Below are 26,130 nucleotides of genomic sequence, written 5' to 3'. Positions count from 1 at the left end.
TTTAAAAGGTGTTTTTGTAGAATGTGGTTTTAAAGTATCTGAATACCTTTTCCGCCACTCCTCGATCTTTGCATGTAATAATACCGATAGTACATTTGGTCTAGGAGACATACACAAATTTATCTTCACATTTAAATCTCTTCATATGAGACATTTTACAGGTTCCCGTTCTGCATTTACTATTTTACTCACATTTAGCTAAATTATCCAGCAAAGACGCCCGGGCAGTTTTCCACCGCTTCCGCTGACATCGCTCCTCTCAGCTCAATGCTGACCCTCAGTGGCGGACTCGCTGCCACGACATGCAGGCCTCCGTAGAACAACACTCGCAATGTATATTTTACTCATCCCGTATCATCAGGAACAAGAAGGTTGACGGTGTCGTTATCGTACTGTTCATCTGTCTTAAAAGGGCGTTCCCATACCGGGAGTCGAACCCGGGCCGCCTGGGTGAAAACCAGGAATCCTAACCGCTAGACCATATGGGATACGTTTTAGATGCTGGCTACCTGCCTATCGAAACGGGGTTTGTTTCCTTACTTCTAACACAGGGCGACAACCATTTTTGACTTGTCGACTGTAATTGAATTATGGGACTTCCCGTGCTCTTTAAAATGTAAATTAAATAAACTGATCCACATTCCTCGGTATTTTACATAGAACATTACTCATCTTCACTTCACAAAGATGCAAAACCTTTTCACCTCACAGTTGTATCAAGTTATTTCATAGCATTATAACCGGCTGCTACTAAAATTATGTTTTAGATTAAGTAACTTTGGGGCATGGATACTGAGGACCAGGGGAGGCCCTGCACAGCCCTGCACAGCCCTGCGGAACCCTTCTTTCGATTTGTTGACAACCGACGCTATTGGATGTTACACCCCTGACGCTTCCCCTGAAACAAGCGAACTCATTCAAGGGTTTGTAGCTGGAGGTAAATTAGTCTAACAAGTTGCATTATTTAGAAGAACGTCGAGGACCAGCACATTTACATTCTCATAAAAGTAGTTATAATGCCAGAATATTTATGTTGGACCAATATTAGTAGTTTCTGCGCGGTTGTTTTAGCTTAGTGTTAGTTGGCTAACATGCTTGCTCTGTATCGCAGCTAACATTAGCTAGCTAATCCCCCGGTGTCACGGCGAACTTAAAATCAAATACTTGTCCTTTTTATAATTGTTTTAAAGTAATTTTATAGCTTAGGAGTCTTATATACATCATCTCCTCTGTTTTCAGGTCCTGTGTTAAACGTTAAAGATGTTTTTGACCAGATCGGAATATGACAGGTAGGTGCAACTCAAACTGCTTTGTCATTTGTTGGGCGCTTCTAAGTGGGAATAAGCAAAATCAGGAAACACACTTATTTTAAGTAGTTTTCTGTAAGAACCTTTTCCATTTTGACTGCTCAGGGACATTTGGAAGTGCTTTTGTTTGAAACCCCTGTCGTAATTTTGTAGCTGCAGAAATTTAACGAACAGCGAGTCGCTTTCCTACAAGTTAGTTTGCTTTCACTTTCGGTATTGCTGTTTTGTTTTTTTTTTTAAATTAATTTAACCTTTATTTAACAAGAAAGCCTAACTGCGATAAAAAATGTGTCCTTCAGTAATGCTCCAGTCAAGTTGGACAGTACAAACACAAAAGTTCTCCAAGTGTGTGGGTTTTTTTTGTTTTTTTTTTTAGCGGCAACTACACATTCAGAAGTACGCATAAACTCAACACGATGCCAACTACATTTATTTACTGGCAGGACACATTGTTTTCCCCTGTTGAACTGATTGCTGTTATTAATAATTATTATCATTCACATTTGTTTTGCAGAGGTGTGAACACATTCTCTCCGGAAGGAAGATTGTTCCAGGTTGAATATGCCATTGAGGCTATAAAAGTGAGTATTATATGCTAAGTAACATGAGTGTCCACCTCAGTGCGATATTGTTTACTGAAACTTGAAAACGAGTGTCCTGTCTGAAGCTCATACGTTTTCTGTGGTCTGGCTTTGCTCTCCCAGTTGGGCTCCACAGCCATCGGTATCCAGACATCAGAGGGGGTGTGCCTGGCTGTGGAGAAGAGGATCACCTCTCCCCTGATGGAGCCCAACAGCATTGAGAAGATCGTGGAGATTGACAGTCACATTGGTAAGTGGAAGCAAAAAATAAAATCTGGATGCAGACTGAAAATTAGTGATTGAATACGTACTGTATACTAACTTGAGAAAATAAGGTGCCGGCATCATAATCATAAATCAGGTAACTAATCAGACTCTTAGGTAAATGTTTTGTTCATCAATTTAATTGTATTTGTTTTTTTTGGAAAAAAACAAAAAAAACAATGAGCTTTAACACTCAGCTTTGTTTACATTGCAAGTTTTGTACATTGAAATGCAAAGTGTTTTACACATACTACAAGAGTAGGTGAGAAGTAGACTAAAACGCTAAAATTAAGAAACACGTAAGAAAACTTGAAAGATGCAAGAAACAAAAAATTCATAGTACTAACAATAGTATGACAACTGATCCAGGTAAAAGTATCGTTACAGAATTATTAATAATGAGTAGTTGCTTAAATGCCTTAATTAAAAATAGTTTTAAATACATTTTGGCCAGACATGAGGGCAATTTTTTAAAACAGTTGAGCCTGCTCATATCAAATGTATGCACAACTTTCTCTTTTGTGGCATTACAAAGAAAACGCATGACCTTTGCGATGTTATTTGATTGATAAAATTCCATGACATTCAAAACCCTTATACTGTGTGTGATTGCAAAGTTTGATCAGTGGCAATGATGAAACCCACATTTTTTACACATTAATTTTCCAACAGTTGATGTAGTATGAAATTACATTTCTCCCAGTTTTACAGCTGATTGTTGTGTTAGGCTATGGTTTCTTAACTTTCTTTCTTTCCACCTCTAAGGTTGCGCCATGAGTGGCTTGATAGCTGATGCTAAGACTCTAATTGACAAAGCAAGAGTGGAAACACAGGTATGAATGCTGGGCACACTGTGATATAAGCAGTTCAATGACCTTGTGTTTAACCTGAAATTAACCTGCATATATTCCTCCTCAGAACCACTGGTTCACTTACAATGAGACAATGACAGTGGAGAGTGTGACTCAGGCTGTTTCTAACCTGGCACTGCAGTTTGGAGAGGAGGATGCTGATCCCGGTGCCATGGTCAGTCACTCAGCTGATCTGTGTTGAAATATTCACTCATTCAGACCTAAAGTCAATTGCTTTTTTTTTATTTATTTTTTTTTCTCAAAGGCATATTGATTGATGGTGTTTGAGTAAACTAGCCTAATCTGTATTCTTCACTCTCTGCTCTGTTCCTCTGTGCTGACACCTATACAGAGTCGACCATTCGGCGTAGCACTTCTGTTTGGGGGAGTTGATGAAAAAGGACCCCAGCTGTATGTAAAGATCACTATTTGTGCACTTTAAAAACTTTAAGCAATAGAACATTTAACTTTTAAGTCAGACCACGAGAGACTTATATCTGATGTTTGTAAATGCAGGTACCACATGGACCCATCAGGAACCTTTGTGCAGTGTGATGCTCGGGCCATCGGCTCAGCGTCTGAGGGAGCACAGAGTTCTCTTCAAGAAGTCTATCACAAGGTATTCACTGCACATTTATATTCAACAGAAAAATTAGCTACGCAATTTGTTATGTTTACAAGCTGCTGTTGCATGTAAGTTGGTAAATTATTGTTGATTATCTGAAACAAAAATTTATAGAATTTGTTTCACATAGGCATAAGTCATTTAAAGTAAAGTAAAGGAAAGACGTGCAAATCACCAAGATTGAAGAGTTGTGTCTTTTTGGTTTGTCCCTCTCTCCCCGGGTAACTGACAGTCCATGACATTAAAAGACGCCATCAAATCGTCTCTCACCATTCTGAAGCAGGTGATGGAGGAGAAGCTCAACGCCACCAATATTGAGGTTCGTCCCTCATTTCTCACCCAGTTTCTGGGTACCTGTTTTTAGTAGATCTTTGTAAACATTTGAGAGGTTGAATTTGTCCATGAAAATGTCCAGAGCAAACCACCACATTTTACTTTTGTCTGAAAAAACACTTGGCTACAGCAGTTTTAAATTTGCACAGGACTGCCAGGGTTTAAATCCCGGGGTTTCATGCAGGATTTCTTAATCTGTTTCTCTTCTGTAGCTGGCAACAGTAGAGCCTGGGCAGACCTTCCACATGTATTCCAAAGAGGAGCTGGAAGATGTAATCAAGGATATCTAGAGCAAAAAAGACTTTCAAGTCTTGGTTTGAGTTCTGGACAGGAGAGGAGAGGACAGGAATCTTCACCTGGTCCTAATGTCACAATACAACCACAACTTTCCATCAGCACATTCTCCTTCTTGCTGCATTCAGATTTTTTTTGATTGCATAAGAGGGTTGTCTTTGTAATGTGCTAATTTACTTCTTCTCTGTCACTATCTGTACAACCCAGTACAGGAGTCTGACCAGCGCTGAGTGGCACAAAAAAATGTAAGGGCGGGGGGGGGGGTATTTTTTTGTTACGAATCAGTACTACGATTAAACCGTTGTATTCAAAAGGTGATCTGACTCTTTGTAGTTTTTGTGTATTTCTTGTATTTAAAGTATGGTAATCGAGTATTAGTCCCCTAATCTCCTATATCCAGGGTAAATCAATACAATTTAAGTATTGTGCTTTGTGCTTAAGTTTAATTATGTATAAGAAACTACTCCAAATATTGATCCAAAAATATTTATTCAACCATATATGCCTTTTTGCATATCCTAATAAAAAAATATATTCTACTCAACGTTCAATTCTGCAAGTTATTAATGGCTTAAAACTGATCTGTAAATCTGTAAAGCTTTAGTAAATGATTTATTAATAATAAATATAACCAACAAAGCAAATAAACTCTTTATGGTGACTTAGCAGAAGGTGGTACTAGTTTAGATTTATGCATATCAGGTACGGAGCTCCAAAACTGACAAAATGTAAAAGTTTATCAGAGAAGTCGAAGATATAACTCAATACAATAATGAATAATATTGTCAGTTAAAGTATTTGCTATTGCCACATAGCCAACGTTAGCATTAACAGCTGTTTTTACTTAACAGTCTGGAAGAAACGTTGCGAGTTCAGCATCAAACTTAATTTTTCTTATCGCCAAGAGCTGTCTCCAGTAGTAGAAAGCAACGCCAGTGGTAACTCTTGTTTTGCTTCTATTTCTATCACTTCTTTGCCACTGAATGTGGTTACTTGGGTTTATAATTTTAGTTAATTTTGAACGTTTCAAACTAAAATACTTACATACAGCACCTTTTAAATAATCATGGAGAATAAAAAGAAATATACAAGTTTATACTTTTCCTTTAACTTCCAACCTCTTTTATCACCAATAAATTAAAAATTAATTTATTATAGTTGTCTAGTTAACTTTTTCTTGCTCATTCTATTTTTCAGCTTTATTTTCCTTTTTTTTCTGACTCGGAACACATTTATTCATCTACCTTTTTCCCACTTTCCCTGCACAACCATTTCAATTTTCCTTTTTTAACTACTTTTATTTACTTATCGGTGATTTAAAAAAAAAAAAAAAAATTGTTTGCTTTTTAGAGAACAAAAACAGTTGTATTGGAAAGGAAGGACAACTGTAAAGCTTTGTATTTTATTCTTACACTGTATATTAAATATTATTTTTAAATACTATTTATTTATGTATTCAGTCAATATTGGGGCTCCATTGTCAGGAATTGCTAAAATAAAAAACTAAATGTCAGAACATATTTAAGAGTGTTTTTAGAGAAAAAGTCAGTTGGTAACTCCTAGGTTCCCCTATTTATCATTTAAAGGTAGTATATAAACTTTTGATTGTTTATTGACACACTATAATGTAGTTGTAAGCAGATGGAAGTGTTTATTAATGTATTAATCAACAACTGTAACTCATGTAGGCACCGATGAGTGCAGGCTGCTGTACAAAAACATAATGAATGATAATATCATAAAGCTCATTTGTAATAATATGACATATTTGTTTATAGGAGGAGATATAATTGTTCACAAATACTGTACATTAATAAACACTTAAAAATGTCCTTATACCTACAAACAACTACATCAATTGTGTTTTGAACCATTTATTAAATGTTGCTTATGAATGCTGAACAGGAGGACTTAAAGTAAAGTGTTGCCAGTAAATGAATCCTTATGTATGACAAAAAGTATCCTCCGGACTGTTCTGGTTTTGTTCTGTTTCTTGGAATAATAATCAAATTCAAAGAACACATTTTCCAGTAAGAAAGATTTGGCCGTTCTTTGCGCGGTATTTCCACCAGGGGGCAGTTTAACATCTGAAAAAGTTCGACATCAGCATGAAGAAGATTCCTGCTGACCAATGAGACTGCAGGTTATTCTGGTCCTGACCAATCCCGTGCCACGGTGGATGGGCCGTAATTGAAGATGCATTGGGTGATGAGGGGGGCATGTGGAGGCAACTTTAGGGCCAGAGGAGTTTCTCGTCGAGTCCAAAGTTGGGGAGTCGTCCTGTGAACATGACCTCCGTCTCCTGCGTTTTGGCGCTCGGGTTGCTGTCGTCTGCTGCGCTGGGCAGCGTCTTCCAAGCGGGAGAAAACCCCTCGGGCTTGAAGAGGCTGCACACGGAGTTTGGCAGGGATGAGGAGCCACATAGTTTGGAGAGGTCCGACCTCTCGAAACGCCGCGCAGGACTGAATGGACAGACATGTACAGCGCTGCCTGGAGTAGAGTCAGCCCTGCAAAACAACACCCATACTGTAAGTGACCTACTCAGGTGTCTTTTAACCCGCAATTATCTTATTAAACTCTCTGGAGAAGTCAAGTGGTCACTGAGCTCCTGAGTGTTAGCCACAGTTGGAGCTGACTCACACTTCAATCTGTCTGCGGCCACTCAGCACATGGAGCTACTCTTAGTGTCCACACTGTAAACAACTTCTTAATATTTTTATATCGCAAATAAATCAACCTTTAAGACCCTTTCATGCCGTCCTGTCTTAATTTAACAGGAGGATTTTCTGCAGGGGTTACGGTTTGACAGCAGTCTGTGATGTGAAGCCTGCAGTAAAAACTGTTTAGAAGTGGTGAAACCATTACTTGGTCAATCGATTAGTCGATCTGGGCAGCTGTTTTGCTAATAAGTAAATTGTAAAAGTCAATTTTCAAGTAAAAAAAAAATCCAAACGTTTGATCGTTCAAGCTTCTCAGGTTTTCCATGTCTTAAATTCTTGTAAAAATAGAGATATTTGGGTTCTCCACCGTTCCTCAGTTCAGACAAAAAGAAAGGAATTTTATAACCTCACTTTGAGCTCTAAAAGATTGTGACAACATTTTTTACAATTTTCTGATGTTTCATAGACCAAACGAAAACATTGATTAAACAAATACAGAGTATATGATAATGGAAATAATTCTCTTGTTGTACATTCCTAAACTTTGTTATAAGGACTGAAAGTAATGGCTCATTCTTAGTTAGTGTGGACATTATTTTTTCAATCAATTGTTTGTTCTTAAAATGTTTGGAAAAAAGTTTCCCAGAGTCAAAGCTGACATCTTTAAATATTTTATCTTTTGTCCCACTGACAGTCCAAAGCTAAAAGATAAACAATTTAGGGCTGCAACTAACAATTACTTCAGTTTTCGATTTCGTTTTCTGCCAGTGTTTGAAAAATTGTTGAGAAAAAAAATGCCAATTACAAATTCTCCATGCCCATGGTGATATCTTCAGTTTGCTTGTTTTGTCTAAACAATGGTACAAAACCTAAAGATTTTCAATCTTCTGTTGTATATGACAAAGAAAAGCTGCATATCCTAAGATGTGAGAAGCTGAAACCAGAGAATGTTTGGATGTTTGTTTGCTTGAAAAATGACTGAAACAATTACAGTTGCACATTCATTTTCTATCGACTTAAAGATTAATCAACTAATCGTTGCAGAGAAATGACTCAAATAATCTACTATCAAAATAGTTGCTGATTGATTTTCTGCTGATTGACTTATTGTTTCAGCTCTGTCTGTTAGACTCCTTTTTAATTGATCTGAATTAATGTGAGTTGTGAGTCCAGGTCAGATCCATTACACCTAGCGACTCTGGCTTATCATGCTCTGATGGACTAACGATGCTGGATGGTTAAAGTTTATAACTACAGAAATTCATAAACATTTATCTGTGTTCTTCTTCTGTTTGTCTTGCTTCTTTTTTTTTTTTTTTTTTAACCTTTTAATCATGGTGATAACATGCCTCAAATGTAGAATTCATCCAAAGCTTACTTGACGTCCTTTGCTGATATCAGCATTTGATGATATCCCTCCTTTCTCCTTCATCCCTTTGAGTCTTGAAACTTTCATCATCTCAGCCATTATCCCACAAGAGATTGAACAACACCTTCTGTTGTTTTAGTAGTGAACATGTTGTAATAGGAAGCACAACAAGAACAACCCTGATGTCCAGAGGAATGTTCAAGAATAACAACTTGGTCCAAAGCTACAGAGCTCCACAGGACAGTCTTCCTGTGTGTGTGTGTGTGTGTGTGTGTGTGTGTGTGTGTGTGTGTGTGTGTGTGTGTGTGTGTGTGTGTGTGTGTGTGTGTGGTAGTGGTGGAAGAAGTGAACGTTACATCATTTTCTGTGGTTCAGACACCTGGACTAGCTTCTGAGCATGAAAACGATTCGGCATGCACACAGAGAGCAGACCTCTCCCGTTCCCTCTGGGCCTTTCTCCCTAACAAACATTCCCCTTTTTTTTTTTTTTTTTTTTTTTTTTTTTGGTCTGCTGAACTTGATCTCAGCCCCTGTGTGGTCCTCAGTCTGAGTTTGCTGTGATCAATGAAACAAGGTAGTGTGAGCATGTAAATCTGTTCCTTTTTTTTTCCAATTTGCTGTGTAAATTAGCTGATCCAAAAAGTCTAACTTCCTCCTAAGCTTGTCTTTATGCTATTTTAGGCCTAATGGACTACACAGAAAGCATTTTGTCAACCAAAATTGTCCCTTTTTTTTTCTTTTTTTTTTCTATGTTTGTTTGTGTGAGGATAATTTAGCTGACTCTTTCTGTTGCACAAACTAGCTTGCTGTTTCTTTTTTTTTTTCTTTTTTTTTTTTCTCTTGACTCCATCCCGTCCTCTGTCCACTTTGGCCAAAAAAAAATAGAGAAAAAACATGTTCTTTATTTCTGGGTGAAGTGTCGCTGGGTCACAGCCAGCTGTTGGAGCACCAAGAAAAGCAGCAGAGTTGATGTTCCACACAGTAAGAGGGAGAGCGGGGGACTCAGAGTACTTGAAATTTCTCATCTTCAGGCACAGAAGGTCCACAAATTAACATGTCTTAAGTCTTTTATCAAGCAAAAAAAATGCCAAAACTTTGCTGGTTTCCAGCTTCTCAAATGTGAGGATTTGCTGCTTTTCTCTATTCTGTGTCAGTGTAGATTGAGTGAAATTGAGGCTGAAACTAATGAACAGCTTGATTCATCAGTTAATTGTTTTTTTTCTATAGAATATCCCTGAGATATTTCAGTCTGGAACAAAGTAGTGGGCCGACCGATGGACTGACCCACATTGCCATCCCTAGAGCCAAAAATCAAAATTGTTGCGGACCAATTTTTTTGTCGAACAACTAATTGATTAAGTGACTAATCACTTCAGCTCTAGATTGAACTTATGATGTGCATGTGATGCCACTATTTTATATACTTAATCAAAAATTAATCAGCATGGTTAGCTGAAGTCCTCCACTTCTCTTCTGTTCGGGTTTTCCTGAACAGTAATAATCGAATGGGCATTAATACAACCCAGCTTATGTCCCCGCCCGCCCACAAAGCTTTAGCCCAGCATCAGAGGATTGGTCTAAACATCTTCATGTGTTAGATCAGAGCCTGAGCGTTTGACCTCCTCTTCTGAAGTTTTATGTGTGTAAATGTGGCTGAAGCAGAGAGGTTAAAACCCCCGAGCAGAGGGAATAAGGGACTCATTGTGTTGGCGTCTGGCCGCTGAGAGAGGACTTCACTGTGCTCCCACCCACTGATAGTGCGTATTACTGAGTCTGCATGGTTATACGAGTGTGTCTGTTCATGTACAGCCGCATGCGTGACAATTGGTCGTGCAGCTTTGTTGTTCACTGTTGAAAGTTGAATGCAAGGACACACCTTGAATGCCACGGCGTCATGTGTTGAGCTGAGGAGAGATATTAAAGATGCCTTTTCAGAGCAGACGTGGACCCTTAAACTTAGCAAGTGATACAGCATGAGGTCATGTCTGGTTTGTTGAGGCCATGTCCAAACGGGTCAGACATTTATCTCTTGATATTTTTTTTATTTTTTTTATTTTTTTTTGCTGAACAATATATCTTTTCTTCTTTTTACCGTCTCATTCTACCCTTCTGTTATCCCCATCACAGAACAGCACAGGTCAATCTTTGGCTTTTGATAAACTCCCTTTTATCAAGCATTAATCATCACAATCTTGCTTTATACGCCTCCATTTGTGAAAGTCAGTTGACCGGCTTTATAGTACAACTGTTGATTGTTTGGGTTTCCGTCCCGCTGAACTATGGTCAGTCAAGTCAGCATTTGTCCAGTCAAGGTTTCAGAGGAACAGATGTGGAAAACACCCCTCTGTTTAAATTTAACACAGGTGTACAAGCAACTGGCAGAAACTTTTGCAAAGGCCTGATCCTGAGACAACACACAACATGAAACCTGTTGACCTGCAGTGACCTTGGCAGCTATTGTCACGCTGACTGGATTTTCAGAATCTGTTTTTTTAAAATTGGATTTCAGGAGGTCGTATTTCTGTAGGTCCTTGCATACCCTTAATGTGGCTGGTGTGTATCTTGTGTGGTTGTGCTTACATTTTGCATTCTGATTACTTCCAGATTAAGTGGGGTTCCTCGGATTTAGTGTAGGGTATAGACAGTATGGTAGAGCCAGACTGACATTGGATTTTTGAGGCTGACACAGATATCGATATTGGGAGCTTTAAAAATCTCACTGGCTGATTTTTCATTTTTTAACATAAATACATAACAAACAAACATTTCTTTTCTTTTTTTTTCCACTCCCATACTTTCCAACAATTTATATTCACAATATAATGAACAACTACACAGAACATATACAAACATTACTACACAACCACTGAAAAATAAATAAATCAACATTAAAGTTCATTCAGTTTGGAATATGTATTATATATATACAAACATCTCCCTTTCCCCTCTGAGGCATATTTAAATGTAAATTGGAGTCATCCTTTAGTAACATTACTTGTGGACAACAGAGTAAGAGCAATCCAATAACTTAGTCCCCTGTCCTTTCTCATCCCTTATGTTGCCTAAGTTATTAATTTCCAAACTTCCAACCACGATACAGATGAGAAAGAAATTATGGAAAATATAAACTTCCATAAATAAATAAAGATTTCCAAGAAGGATCACTTTGGTTACTAAAGAATGTTGACCAAAATACATACTGAGCAGGACATTTTACACTTCAAAAATAAAGTTCTGTCTCTTGGACAAACTATGTAACTGTTTCTAAATTGCATTTGAATTATCTTTGGGATTTCTATATTTCTATTCTATTCTGGGATTTCTCAATTACTTACTTTAGGAGGAGTCCTAAGAGACTTTAGTGATCCCCTGACTGTGCGTTTAGCGCCACCATAAGGTCAAAATTTGTGGATTTGAGTGAAATCTCTTGTCTCTATTGGATACATTGCTATGAAATTTGCGATGAATTGTAATTGTTTTAATGCCTTGCCTGACATTTTATCTAGGGCCATCCTCAGGTCAAAATTTCAATATGTGGTTTATGACTAAACAAATGAAATAATAAACTAAACTATTTAACTAAATAAACTAATTACAGTCTCAGTTTTACTTGCGTTTTGTGCTCATTAGCAAATGTTAGCGTGCTTCTAGGCTAAACTAAGATGGTCAACATAGTAAACATGATACCTGCTTAAAAATCAGGACGTTAGTGTTTTGAGCATGATAGCATGCTGATGTTAGTATTTAGCACAAATCACCACTTTGGCTAAGTACAGCCTCACAGAGCTGCTAGCATGGCTGTAGACTCTTAGTCTTCTTGTTTTCTATCGTGTTTTGTTTTGTAATTTTCATAGTATTATACCTGAATATTATTAAACACATTTTCTTACAAATAATTAGAACTACAGTGCTGGTATTCATGTTGTCTCATTGAAACTTAACTGTCTACTGGAGCGAGAACTGATAATTCTCTCTATCTTTGAGTGTGTTCAGATCATTTTTAATCAATGTGTTTGGTTAAATTCTACTTCAGTGTATTGATAACTAACAAAACTGTGCACAGATGAAATGAGGAACAGGGGACGGTTTTGTTTAATTTTGGAAGCTGGGGTTTCCACAGTTTTGACATCCATCTGTGAAATTTACACAATACCGTAATAAAAATCATTATGAAACACTATTACACGTCACTGGTTTTGTGAGTGCTTTGTGTGTCTGTACATGTGTTCAGATGGGAAGGCAGAAAAATATTCAGTTTACCCACTTTTGGACACTCTTAGCATTACACCATCATCACACTGACCATTGGTTGGTCTGGTGTCAAGTAGCAATTAGCAACATAAATGAAAAAGGACTTCTGTGCATCCAGAGCAGTCACTCAGCAGTGATGATAAAACTCCTGCTTAACCCTCAAGTGTGACCATAACCTTCAAGAAATAATACATATTATATATGTCGTAAGTATATTATATACATAATGCCCAGGACAGATTTGTGCCCAGAACATTGCCGTTTAGTGGTATGAGACTGATGGGAGGACAGGAAACGTTTTTTTTTTTTTTAATTATTTTTTTTTTTTTTAAACTGATCAACAGATTGCACAGATGACTGCAAAGGAAGGGAGGAGAAGTTGTCAAACAGTCAAGCAGTGATCAGGATATGAAAGAACAGATGGATGCAGTGAGGGTGTGATGAAATGATTCATGTAGAGCAGAGATGGAAAGTTGTATTCACACACTTGCACAGGCAGAGCAGGCCAGTTTCCACTGGACCTATTTACAAGGAGTTTTCCAGCAGGCAGACCTGCCCCTCTCTTATGGCTTAATAGAGCGGTACGCAGACTCTCCAGGACTGGGCTCACCTTGTAAACATCTCTGCCCCAACCACCAAAAGAGAGGAGTGGAGAAACCTTCCTCACACTTGAAACAATTTGAGGCTGTGGCTAAATATGTTGCTCAAATGACCAAACACTTGAACGTCACTCTGGATGAATAGACTGGAATGTTGTTTGCAGTCAGGGACTTAGTTGCAAATTAAAAGGTCAGGTCTAAACCCTTTTACACACTTCCTCTAACATTATGTAACACTGACTTTTTTATTGGGTTTTTTTAAAAATATATTCTATTTTGAACTTTAAATCTTTCATAGCCTGAGACATTTAATAATAAATGTGTAAAACTAAGGTAAACGTTTTTTTATTTTGTTTATTGTCAGAATACAATACCTTTAGTCTTCATTTACTGTGTGTGTGTGTGTGTGTGTGTGTGTGTGTGTGTGTGTGTGTGTGTGTGTGTGTGTGTGTGTGTGTGTGTGTTCTGACTGTGCTCGGGACATCAGTAATTGCTTTTGTTCTCTGGCCTCAGCTTTGTCATTTAAGCGGGAATGTAGGTCACACATGCAGAGTGCATCCAAATGGCTGAGTTACTTTGGACAGTAAGGACAATTCATGCTATCCTCTCTGCTGCCACTTATACCGTATAGTGAATGACAGAAATGCACTCAAACTCTCTTTGTGTTTTGTTTATTTCAGACTAAACTCTGCACCCTTGAGAGTCTGTCTGTTCTTTGGTTGATGTTCTTACACACTATGGAGCAAGTGATACTGCACCAAATTCCAAATATTTCACATAATCCTCAGTCAGCCTGGATGGGTGGTAGTCAAGAAACATTTTGCTGGAATTTTTTTCTAAAAACCTCCACTTCTGTTTGCTTTATTCCTCCCATTTCAGTTCACCTTTAAAGTGCGAACCATGGGTTCACTGTCGCTGGCCTGGGTGGGAGATGGATCAGGGGTGAGCTTGTTTATATGTATAACAGAATATCATTGTGAATACAAAAAAACAAACCTTGTCCAAGATGTTGTACAAACTATTGTGTAACACCTGGTCTCTCTTCTCCCAGGTGCTGCTGGTGTTGACGACATTTCAGGTGCCTTTGTTCATGATGCGCTTTGGTCAGTCTAACCTCTACAGAAGGTTAGAAATGCCTTATGGTTGATGGCACAGTAAATGGAAATGGAACAGTGAATTGTGTATTTGCCACAACTGTGTTCTGAGTATCTAACTGCAAGTTTGTCTCTGCGTCAGTGAAGACTATGGGAAAACCTTCAAAGATGTGACTCACTTGATCAACCATACGTTCATCCAGACTGAGTTTGGCATCGCCATCAGTCCCGACCACTCTGGGAAGGTGAGCCATCTGGGGAAAAGTTATTCTCAGTTTTTCTGTGTGAACACACTAAATCATAAAGCTTCACCGCTCCACTCTACTGTTGCAGGACGGTAGAGCTCCTCCCTGACTGTTTTCTGTCTGTTTCTGGTTTCAGGTGATCCTGACTGGTGATGTGTCAGAGATCGGGGGGTTTCGACTGTTTCGTTCACAGGACTTCGGCCTCACTTTTGTTCCAACGGATCTGCCGTTTGATCCCCTCATTCAGATGCTGTACAACCCTGGAGACTGCAATGCACTTGTGACGCTGAGTATCACGGTAACAGCCTTCATGTTCTATAGAGCTAAACCTCTAATCCTGCACTTTTTGTCAGAAGGTTAGAGGTGTAGTAAATATAGGTAACTACCTACCTCCTATAAATTGGATGCTAGACTTCTATTTCGTTCTACTAAATCCTCTATTAAGCATAACTGAATACTTACAAATCAGTGATTTTTAAAAAAATACATTTTTAAAAAATGAGTGAATGAATTAATTTTGTTTTTATTTTATTTTTTACTGACTGAGCTTCTTCCCTCTAGTTGGAGCTGTGGCTGTCTGAGGACTTTGGCACCACCTGGAGGAAGATCCATGACAGTGTGTGCTTGGTCAGATGGTGAGAATTGACAGTTTTGTATTAAATTCAAATACCCAAGACATGTGGGTAAATTCCACACAAACATAACAAATGTCGTGCTTCATTTACCCAGCATTCCTGCCCTCTTTTTATGAAGCAGGAGCTACTACATGAACAGTTATTACCCCTGCCGCTGAATAAGAAAACATGGCACATGTGGCAGCTCTGTGGTTGCTGAGGGGCTTCACCCACTTGTAGAACAGGTTGCGTTGTGCTGAACATGCACTATATTACAGATTAACTCTTTGTGATGTATTATCATTACTATTGCAATACAGAACAAAGTGAAGGTTAGTGTTGGTTAGTGTAAAAATTAGCACTCTTTAGTGAGGTATTAACTATTAACTATAACAATCCACATCTGCTGTTTCTCAAAACCGACATATTGGTCCTACTAGCTACTAAAAAATAAAGCCCTGATACAGAAAAATGATGGTTGTACTCTGTATATGAAAAACACATCTTTATGAACTATGCAGTAAAACGGTAAAGAGTAAATCTCATTAGAAAAAGGATGAAATTAAATATATATCTGGGGGATGGAAAATTTAAAGACCTGCTCCTCCTCCTTCCAAAAAAAATCAGACTACCCTCCCTTTAGCAAAAAGTAAAAATACATAATCTTCCTCCGTCTCAGACCCCAACTCTTATTTTAAATTTCGTACAGTCCCTTAATACCTTTTCTGCTTTTTACATACATTTTTCTTATGAATCAGTCCACTGTGTGCGATTGGTTTACAGTGAAATAAAATATGTCAAACAGGGACATAAAACCTATACACACCGCCTACATGTGCATCTCTGTTTTTGGTATAACAGGAGTGTGTGTGTGTGTGTGTGTGTGTGTGTGTGTGTGTGTGTGTGTGTGTGTGTGTGTGTGTGTGTGTGTTGTTTGTCCATTGTTGTTATTCCAGCTGTCTCTCTTACCACAGGTCAGATCACTCTCTTGACTCTGGTTTCATTTGAGCACCAGAGTTCACATGAGGTTCTGTGGTCACCCAGCTTTGGTTAGCGCAGCATTGTGGGAACATTGTGATAGCTCTGTGTGACCACAGCTGTCATTTACGCCTGAGCCTAAATTGACTGCACAGCAAGGGAGCTGAGGCTGCTGTCAGAGTGAAGCATGAGTCAGCAGCGGCATTCTTATTCAGCCCACAGTCCTTGAACCAGCAGAATCTTTGCAGTGTGAAAGCCTTCGTCGCCTTTGGCAGTGAAAAAAGCCAGAGAGGGCTTGGAGCGTAGCCTGGGTGTCGATGTGAGCCTTGCTCCCACAGCACTCGGAGAAACCACAATCCTAATCTGTGATCTCTACAAATACCAAAAGTAGATTTACATTCAAACTCAAGACAATTTCCAGATGTTAAAAAATGTGAGCGCAATTAGATCTTTCCCTCCAGATTCCTTCCATCACTGTTTCTTTTTCTCACATACAGGGGTCCAAAGAACAGCATCTATTTTACAACAAACTACAATGGATCATGCAGTAAGTGAAGACCGTATAGTCACCCATATGTACATTTACATATGTAAAATTCAGTTAACACATCTAGTAACCCCACTTTCTATCTGTCAGATGATAAAGGAATGTTAGAGTTAAAGAAGACAGCAGACTATGGTCGAAGTTTCCAGACCATTGCAACAAGAGTTTACTCCTTTGTACTGGGAGGAAGATTTGTTTTTGCTTCCATCATGACTGGCTCGGTATGTGTCTCTCTCTGTGTGTGTGTGTGTGTGTGTGAGAGAGAGAATGTCTTTCTGTCTGTTTCTTCGCCTTTATTATTTTCTAAGAGCAGAATGTGCGCGTTTCTGTGGATCTGCCTTGCACTTGTGCATGTTTCTTGACACATCCTTGTGTGTGTGTGTGTAATTTTTCTTTATGGACACAAATTGAAACAATACACATATAAGCACCCGGTAACATTTTTGTACAAAAGTTTAGCTCCATTTGTGCATTTTAAGAGGTAAAGACTGAAGAGTCAGTTCACCCAAATTAGAAAAAAACATATTTTCTCACCCCAAGTGGCCGTTCAAATAGTTTTAAACCTGGCATTAACAGGTAATCTTTATCTGCATATCCTATCTAGGTAAGAAAAACACATTAAAGCAAGGTGTAAATGTACAGAGTATGCACTGTGATGAGATGGGCCAGATCACATGTGGACGTAACTTAACATGACATCACCGCACTTTCTGGCTATAATAGAGATGTTAATGAACCGCATCTGTAACTTAATTAATGCCCCCTTACCCATGTATGGGAGTTCTTCTGTCTTAATTCCAGTATGTTAGTGAACAGAAAAATAAGCTCCCATATTTACATCTAAATCTTAAAGTTGTAAAGGAGCTTTTAAACAGTATGTTTGTGTTATGTGTGTGTGTGTGTGTGTGTGTGTGTGTGTGTGTTAGGGAACAGAGCGTATGATCCACGTGTCAGTGGATGGAGGTGAGGTGTGGAACATGGCTCAGCTTCCCACAGTCAACCACGAGCAGTTCTATTCCATCCTGGCAGCCAATCAGGACATGATCTTTATGCATGTGGATGACCCTGGAGGTTTGATTGGATCGATGTGTATGATGATGATGTTGACAGTGTTGGTAGTTAATGGTGATAATGATGATTAAGAATAACGTTAATAACATTTCGATCAGTGAATGTGTCACAATGTAGAATCCAAACCTGTGTGGGTGTGTGTTGTGTACTGTCCACTGTGTGGAGCAGACTCTGGTGTTGGAACCATCTATGTGTCAGACGACAGAGGAACCGTGTTTTCTAAGTCTCTGGAGCGCCATCTCTACACAACCACAGGAAGTGACACTGACTTCACCGCCATTACTTCACTCAAGGGCGTCTACATGACCAGTGCACTCACAGGGGGTGGGTCAACACACTGTGTACTCTGCAATTACATATTATGAGCAAGGAGTCTGGGTATTTTTTGTAAATATTTTTTTAAAAGTCACACTGAACTGAAAAATGACTTGGAGGGTCTAAACACTTGCTTGAGATGGTTTAATTTATCACAATAAACATCTCATTGCATGTCTTTTTTTTTTTTTTAAGCAAAGTTATATCATTTTTGCATGCTAATACAGTTATAAGAAGGAAGTTAGGAGGCCGGTTGCAACACTTTTCCATCTTGATGCATTTATGTACAAGTGGGGAAACTTAAACATCCAGGTATTAGAACTTTCTGATTCCACATACTTGCAAATTCACATTGTTCTTGCCAGGGCGGCTAAGTTTGTTTTTCTGATATCTGATTCTCTACATCTTTTTCATAGTCAGCCTTCAAATCTCGAATTTTAGAGCATCTTTGAATGCACCATTAAGAAACAGTCCCAGTAAATGGTCTAACTCTAAAAAATAAAGCAGACTAAATGTATACAGTGATGGGTTACTTATCTCAGACAAATTTCAGATTCGTGCAGGATGATTTTATTATCATAGTAAAATAAACTGTAAAACTTTGCTGCTTAGAAATCAGTCTAGAAACTTGAAACTTTAAATGCTTTGAAAAATTGTCAGGAGAAGGGTACAATTGCTATTTTATTGTCTGCAGCCTATGAGCTAAACATGCAAAACAGCTATTTTGGTCCTGACTAACTGAAGTTCTTTTGCAGATGGTGCAGTGGAGACAGTGATCACCTTTGACCAAGGAGCAAGGTGGCAGACGCTGCGCAGACCACAGAACAGCCATTGTGACACTGAGACCTCTACTAACAGGCCAAACAGAGTAAGAAACACATATACATTTGTTAATTATTATTTACAGTGGCTTCAGAAACTATTTAGATCCCTTCACCTCTTGTACACTTTATCGCGTTGTTGATTTCATTTTAAATGGATGAAATTGCCATTTTGGCCCATTGATCTACACTCAGTAACCCATAATGACAAAGGGAAAACATACACACACACACACGCAAACACAAAAGTATTGTGCTGTGGGATTTCAGATTATGGTCAGGTGCATCCTGTTTGTTTTAATTTTCCTTGAGATGTGTCTAGAACCTGACTGGAGTCCAACTGTGGCAAATTGAATTGAAAGGACATAGTTTGGAAAGGCGCCCACTTATGTGTATAAGGTCCCACCATTCACACTGCATGTCAGAACAAAAACTAAGCCAAGCAACTCTCTGTAGACCTCTGCAATAAAATTGTGATGAGGCACAGGTCAGCGCAAAGGTATAAAGTCATTTCTAAAGCTTCAAGTTTTCCCAGGAACAGTGGCCTCAATAACTGTGAAATGGAAGAAGTTTGGAACCGCCAGGACTCTTCCTAGAGTTGGCCCGTCCGGCCAAATGAGGTAACCAGGCAAGAAGGGCCTTGGTCAGGGAGGTGACCAAGAACCCAGTGGTTACTCTAACAGATCTTAAGAAGTCGTCTCCAGAGATGGAAGAACCTTCCAGAAGGACGATCATCTCTGCAGCACTTCATAAATTAGGCCTTTATGCTAGAGTGGCCAGACCAAAGCCACTTAAAGTTAAAGTATATGTATATAGAGTTTGCCAAACAGGATTTAAAGGACTCTGAGAGCAGGAGGAAAAAGATTCTCTGGTCTGATGAGACAAAAATTGAACCCTTTGGGCAGACACTATGTTTGGTGAACACCAGGCACCGCTCATCACCTGCAATGAAGCACAGTGGTGGCGGTATCATGCTGTGGGGGGGCGTCTCAGCGGCAGGGACAGGGAGGCTGGTCAGAACTGAGGGAAGGATGTGATCTGAGACGGGGGCGACATCTTTTAGCACAACAATGACCTGAAGCATACAGTGAAAACAATGCAGGAGTGACTTCAGGACAAGTCTCTAACTGTCCTTGAGTGGCCAAAGCCCAGACTTAAACCTCACTGAACATCTGTGGAGAGACCTGAAGATTCCCAACCACTCTGACGGAGCTTGAGTGGATCTGCCAGGACGAGTGGGATAAACTGCAAAAATCCAAGTGTGCAAAGCTTGTAGAGACTCACCCAAGAAGACTCAAAGCTATAATCACTGCCAAAGGGGCTTATACTAAGTATGGAAGTAAGGCTCTGAATACTTTTGAGGGATTTGAGTTTTTGATTTTTTTAATTCTTAATTAAATCTACAACACAATAAAATGTGCGAAACGTGAAGGGGTCTGAATACTTTCTGAAGCCACTGTATATCATTTTATTGTTATGTGCATGTAGTTTTTTAAAATAATTTTTAGAACACTTTGTGTATGTGATGGAGTGAGTAATGGCTCAATTTTATATATTTTTTTGTTTTACTTAAAGCTTTTAACATCAGAAATGAACTTTAGAGAAAAATACACACACACACACACACACAGATTCCCATGCAAAAATAAACAACTAAATAAATAAAGGCACAAAAGCTTTGCATGGTAAGTATGTTCCCAGGCCAGATGCAGCTCTAATTCATCAACAATTGACAGCCTGAGTCCCTGCAGCGAGGAGGAGTACCAATATCACCCTTGTCATCGTGTCTTTACAGTGCAGACTTCACATCCACGCCTCCTACAGCACCACCATGAAGATGAACGTCCCCATGCTGCCTCTCTCACAGCCTAATGCTGTGGGCCTCATTCTGGCTCATGGTATATAAAACACACAAACACACAAACATGAAGATCTCTTGATCTCGAATCATTTTAGTTCATGGCAAAATATCTCATAACACCGTCTCCTTCCCTTTCTCTAGGCAGCGTTGGAGACGCAGAGTCAGCTCTCTCCCCTGACGTGTACGTGTCTGATGACGGTGGCTACTCGTGGCTGTTGGCCCTCAGGGGCCCCCATCACTATGCTATCCTGGACTCCGGAGGCCTGCTGGTGGCTGTGGAGCACACCAACTCAGTTGTCAACCAGATAAAGTGAGGATAACTGATCATATTAGATAATTTGTCTATTATAGTATTCGACCATTTTGTGATTTTTATCAGTCCTCTGTTTAACAGTTATCTGTTGTTTTGCTTTATGGGCTCTTTCTCCCGCCCCATTCCTTGTGCATACACCCCTCAGGTTTTCAACAGATGAGGGGCAATGTTGGCATACATATAACTTCACCAGTGACCCACTTCACTTCAGTGGTATGGACAGTGAGCCCGGCTCTCGCTCCATGAACGTCAGCCTGTGGGGCTACAGGAACGACTTTAGTAAATGGGTGGTGATCACCATAGACTTCAGGAAGCTCCTCACCCGAGACTGTGAGTATGTGGGAGAAGATGGATGACATTTGGTTGGTGTTATGGCAAATGTTTAACCTTTAGACTTAGTATGTGTGCATGTATATATGTGCAGGCACTGAAGGGGACTATGTACAGTGGCTGGCTCACTCTGCAAACCCCATTGGATCTAATGATGGCTGTGTGCTGGGCTATAAAGAGACCTTCTTGCGCCTGAGGAAAGACTCTGTGTGTTGGAACGGGAGGGACTATGCTGTCACTAAGAAGCTGTCCCCCTGTCCATGTACATTGGATGATTATCACTGGTATGACCTTGTTCCTTCCATGTCCTCTGTGGAATTTTGTGTAAGATGGTGAAACACAGAAATTTGTCGTTTTACATCCTGTCTTTAATCTTTTCCGTAACTCAGAAAAACAGAATCTTGTTTCAGCTGTGCCACGCAGCTACAGTTGAACATTAAGTTTTTAGTTTATCTAATGGATTTTTAACACAATTTAATCAAGTGGTAGAGTTTTCTAAAACCACAGAGCAATACAAATTTAGTCTAAAATGGTTAAACTAAAGACTTAGACACACACACACACACACACACACACCGTTTCCATTTCTTCTAATGTCCCATATGCTCTCTGTCTCTGGTTTGATCAAAGTTTTAGATCAAAATGTCTTGATCAGATGTTCTCTATACATGTTGTTGACCTAGCTTTGTCACACAGTGACTTTGGATATTACCGACCAGAGAACCGCTCGGAGTGTGTGGAGCAGGAGGAGATGAAGGGCCGTCCTCTGGAGTTTTGTTTAAATGGGACCACCGAACAGCTACAGACCAGTGGGTGAGGATGTCTGTGTGGGTTTTTTTTTTTTTTTTTTTTTTTTGCTTGGATATTTCTAACGCTCACTCACAAAGCATTTCACTCAAGATGGAGCTCAGGAGGCGAGAAATTCAAATTTTGTATGTACTGTGGCACAGTGGGACCATATGTTCCTGTCTTTTCCTATGCTACTGCATTTCCCTGCCTCTTATCTTTTTCATGAAATCTTGTCTGACCTTTCATGGCTTTCTCTCTCTCCATCCATTCAAGCTACCGGAAGATTCCAGGAGACCAGTGTGACGGAGGTTTCCAGCCAGACAGGAAGGAGACCGACCTGAGGAAGATGTGCACCAGCAATGCCCTTTATCCAAATTCTCTGGTCAGTTCTGCTCACGCTGAGAAAGGGTTCAGGGTTCAGCAGGATTATCTCAGTTGCTGTGTATTTTGAAGTAATGATACCCACCCTTGCCTAATCATCCAGCGTGAGCACATTTACAGCTGAGGGAAATAACATCTGAAAAATCCCTTGTCATGTCAGTGATGCTGTGTATTTCTTGACAATTTTAGCCCTCTCTCTCTGTCTGTTTCTGCGACTCTTAACAGACTGAAACCAGTTCACTGAATGCTGCTGTCATTGTGATGGTTGTCATAGTGGTCCTTCTGACTAGTGCTGCCGCAGGTGTTTGGCTTGTTAAGAAATACGTCTGTGGAGGACGGTCAGTTAACTATGTCTCACCTTTCCACACACACCAATAATCACTGCACGTATTTCTCCTCCGTTTGTTTCTAATATGCACTCATGTCCTCGTCAGGTTCCTCGTGCACCGATACTCTGTAATGAGGGAACATGTTGAAGCTAATAAGATAGAAGGAGTAGATGATATTGACACTCACTACATGGAAACAGGAAAAGCACTGTACAACGAAGACTCAGATCAGGTATCTGATACTGTCTAAAATGTGCCCTTAGAATTTTAAGACTTTGTGATATATCAACTTAATTCAAGCAAATTGTTTGTGTCTCCTCCTAGGACATCTTAGAATAAGACTCCTCAAGACTAAATTTAATGCAGTCTTTCACGATGCCTGGGCATTCCTGTTGCTCCCACATGCCAATTAACATCTGCTTCTCACTTCTCGCTATCCCCTGGTGGCCGGAGGACTCAGCAGCAGCAGCGGGGCGACTTCTCACATTGCTTCCTCGTACCAGTTGAGGCTCCCACAAAAAGGCAAACCGGAGGTTTGGGGAGGGGGATAAACCCAGTGGAGAACAGAGGAAAGACTCTGGGTTCCCTGGAGAGCTTTTCTTGTTTCTGTCATGAAGAGTTCTGTAAAGGCCGTTGAGTCTGAATATGTGCTCTGTATGTTTCCTTCCCTGCTGACCCCAGAAGAGATGCCCTTTCATATCGTTATGCACCGCAGAAGCACAATACAGAGGCCACGACTTGGATATATTGGCTTACAGAAAATTTTAATAGGAGTTAGGGAACAGCCAAGCAACGGAACACAGGAAATTCTAGTCAGTATTTTAGCTCAGAGATTTGCTCTGCTGTAGTTTTTGTACGCTGTAAATTTAAATTTGCAATATACAGTCCTGTTGTACATGGTGGGCCCTTTCAACATTCATTTTGTCAGTTTCACCAGTCACTGAAATTAGGCTAAAATAAATCACTATTTGTGAGTTACTTTTTACAAACTAGTTGTTTCGAAATGAGCAGTTTTCCACTGCAAAAGCAGCTATTGTAATCATTGTTACCTTCTTTAGTGTTTTTGGTCACTATCTGAGTAGTGATATTTCTGTTTTTACCATACACAGCCTGTGGTTTTTACAGGTTAAAACTGACCAGTTTTTTAATCGAATCCCATCAGGCGATGCACTTTAGATTACAAACCTTTCAATACACCAACGGCTTCTTTTTAAAAAAACAAAACAAAACAGTAATAACTATTTAACAGACTTTTCTTATTTCACATCACTTTAAATATTAAAGGTAGGTAATAGATAATAATTACACATATTTCAATAGTCCAATATTATTATTCATGTCAACATTTTAATTTAACCAGAACATAAAATGAGTACAAATACAAGCAAAAGTAGCGAATACTAGTGTTTACATTAGAAGATAAATTATATCAGCTAACAAGAATAAAAATTTAAAAAGTCACTTGTCACAAACAGATATGAGTCTTTAGTTTTTAGTTCTAATTGAAACTTTTGGAATAAATGTTAAAGAGCCTTCCATTATTGTGAAGATATAAAATGCAAACATTTTTTTTAATACAGTGCAGCTTCATACAGCCAATATCTTCTATTCCCCTGTATGTGTGGTGAAAACGAAAGACTTGAATTATTGCCAAAGCACTTTTATTGTTTAGTTTTCTAATTTTAGAGGTGAGGTTACAGAGGTGAGACTTAACCTTATTCCAGCATTATATGAGTATGTGGGTAATGCTAATGCAAACCCTTTACTTGAACTTTCTGATATTTTGGCTTAATTGGATGCATCAACATGTTGCTGTTGACTTTTTAAAGCTACCATTAGCCAGTATTTGTTTTTTGTTTTTGTTTTTTTGATATATTGGTGCATCCAAAATAAATAATCAGAGATGTTTCAAAATATCCACAATAAAAGAACAAATTGTCAGTTTAATGTGTGAGGTGGCCACAAAGAACTTTATTCTGTTCATTGAATTATTTCCCTTTAGAAGAGATGTTGGCTGGCTACCATTTCTATTATCTGCAATGTAAGAACTGTAACTTTTGACATGTGCAGGGCTTTATGGCTAATGCTTGTATTCTCCAGCAGAGGCAATAATATCCCAGCAAATAAGCTATCGTAATAAGCTGGCCTAATGTAGAGGCATATTCTCAAGGACTGTGTGGTTGACTTAGATATGAGAGCAGAGTCATATGCTTGATGCTTCTTTATTTACAAAAACTGTCAGTAAGAACAAACCCAGCTGTTAACTGGATTCAATGATTTATTTTTGCACTGTATCTACAGATCTGTGAAAAAGTTGCATCTGTTCCTCCGTGTACATCTCATTTTTGTAAAATAATAGGGCCATGGGTTGTGATCTTCATCCATCTTGTTTTCTTGACTGTTTGCTAGGATATCAGAGATGAGTATCTCTGAATTAAACTATTCTGTAGCGCAGATTTTTTATGACAATGTTTGCATTTATTGAATGAAATACCGTCTCTTTTACATCACTTCAGTTGTGTTTGGGTTTTTGTTACTACAAAATTTCTACAAAGGGAATAATACTTGAATCAAACATTAAAAATAGTATGTATGAAAATACAGCCTACTAAAATGTAAAAAGTACGAGTAGCCATTGCCAAGATGTGGCGTAAAATTGTTTTATTATTATTACATTAATTGGTGCAAAGTATTTCAGTTGGCACAGCCGTTCAGTATACTGCTGGGGTTTTGGGGGGGTGATGTGCATGTACACAATTTCCTTTTTTCCTGCAGCAACAACAAAACAAAGGAGCTATGCCAAGGTAATAAACAAGCGATAAGAAATAAGAACAGTCAGACTACAGTCAGTACCACCTAAAATAAGGGACCCTTTATAAAAAGGTTTATAAGTAACTACTGGTTTTATTAATAATGATTTACTCATTCATTAGTTTTATTAGATCAGTTTTTAATTCTTTTCAAGGAAGAAGTGTTGGGTTGCCAGGTTGTGAAAATTCCCTCTGACCTGCTGGACCATGCGTATTTGTTTAAGTATTCATAAATAGCTTACCAACAGCTGTAACTGAATTATTACCAAAGGGAAATTCTAAACGCCACCAAAAGGGATTTTCACAACCTGGCCGCCAATTTTTTTCAATCTTATTAATGGATTATAGATGATCTATTAAGCATTTGTTGATGAATTAGTCACTAATTATAAAGTCATTAGTTAGAAATGAATAAGGGGTGCCCTAATACTTCTTTTGGATGTTTGAGCTTCACTGTATGGAATGTGCGGAACACAAAGTTTCTCGAGGAAACCAACCCTG

The 26,130-nt window shown here is 38.9% G+C and overlaps 2 protein-coding genes and 1 non-coding gene across 4 annotated transcripts; 2 read left to right on the top strand and 1 right to left on the bottom strand.

Annotated features, from left to right (window-relative positions):
- Nucleotides 1-416: 416 nt before the first annotated feature.
- trnae-uuc lies at nucleotides 417-488 on the bottom strand. Its single transcript has one exon. It is a non-coding gene; the product is annotated as a tRNA-Glu (tRNA).
- Nucleotides 489-802: 314 nt separating this feature from the next.
- psma5 (proteasome 20S subunit alpha 5) lies at nucleotides 803-4,525 on the top strand. 2 transcript variants are annotated; one of them, XM_040158615.1, is made up of 10 exons: nucleotides 803-937; nucleotides 1,240-1,289; nucleotides 1,822-1,888; nucleotides 2,012-2,138; nucleotides 2,918-2,985; nucleotides 3,071-3,178; nucleotides 3,356-3,414; nucleotides 3,520-3,622; nucleotides 3,861-3,947; nucleotides 4,174-4,522. In XM_040158615.1, exons 2-10 carry the CDS (start codon nucleotides 1,261-1,263, stop codon nucleotides 4,249-4,251), a joined length of 726 nt encoding a protein of 241 aa, XP_040014549.1. In that variant the 5' UTR covers nucleotides 803-937; nucleotides 1,240-1,260; the 3' UTR covers nucleotides 4,252-4,522. The 2 variants fall into 2 exon arrangements, with proteins under 2 accessions (XP_040014549.1, XP_040014551.1); XM_040158617.1 differs by having other exon boundaries at nucleotides 804-1,007; nucleotides 4,174-4,525.
- Nucleotides 4,526-6,443: 1,918 nt separating this feature from the next.
- LOC120783042 (sortilin-like) lies at nucleotides 6,444-25,275 on the top strand. Its single transcript, XM_040115717.1, has 20 exons — nucleotides 6,444-6,783; nucleotides 14,014-14,076; nucleotides 14,186-14,259; nucleotides 14,371-14,473; nucleotides 14,610-14,771; nucleotides 15,035-15,108; nucleotides 16,563-16,612; nucleotides 16,703-16,830; nucleotides 17,536-17,680; nucleotides 17,849-18,004; nucleotides 18,751-18,863; nucleotides 20,612-20,714; nucleotides 20,819-20,987; nucleotides 21,136-21,320; nucleotides 21,415-21,604; nucleotides 22,017-22,133; nucleotides 22,383-22,491; nucleotides 22,716-22,828; nucleotides 22,925-23,051; nucleotides 23,144-25,275. The coding sequence occupies exons 1-20, from the start codon at nucleotides 6,544-6,546 to the stop codon at nucleotides 23,156-23,158; spliced, it is 2,436 nt and encodes an 811-aa protein (XP_039971651.1). The 5' UTR covers nucleotides 6,444-6,543; the 3' UTR covers nucleotides 23,159-25,275.
- The last annotated feature ends 855 nt before the right edge of the window (nucleotides 25,276-26,130 follow it).

The sequence above is a fragment of the Xiphias gladius genome, chromosome 21, assembly GCF_016859285.1.
Source record: "Xiphias gladius isolate SHS-SW01 ecotype Sanya breed wild chromosome 21, ASM1685928v1, whole genome shotgun sequence".
NCBI classification, from domain to species: Eukaryota; Metazoa; Chordata; class Actinopteri; order Istiophoriformes; family Xiphiidae; genus Xiphias; species Xiphias gladius.
The sequence above is the reverse complement of the archived record's forward strand: the minus strand, read 5'-3'. Positions and strand labels throughout refer to the sequence as shown.

Excerpts from the sequence above, each read along its gene's own strand:
- LOC120783042 (XM_040115717.1), top strand. The coding sequence starts at position 6,544 with ATGACCTCCGTCTCCTGCGTTTTGGCGCTCGGGTTGCTGTCGTCTGCT. Across the intron at positions 18,005-18,750 it reads GACCAGTGCACTCACAGGGG|ATGGTGCAGTGGAGACAGTG; the intron begins GTGGGTCAACAC and ends GTTCTTTTGCAG. Across the intron at positions 21,605-22,016 it reads ACATTGGATGATTATCACTG|TGACTTTGGATATTACCGAC; the intron begins GTATGACCTTGT and ends TTTGTCACACAG.
- psma5 (XM_040158617.1), top strand. The coding sequence starts at position 1,261 with ATGTTTTTGACCAGATCGGAATATGACAG. Across the intron at positions 1,290-1,821 it reads ACCAGATCGGAATATGACAG|AGGTGTGAACACATTCTCTC; the intron begins GTAGGTGCAACT and ends TTTGTTTTGCAG. Across the intron at positions 2,139-2,917 it reads GGAGATTGACAGTCACATTG|GTTGCGCCATGAGTGGCTTG; the intron begins GTAAGTGGAAGC and ends TCCACCTCTAAG.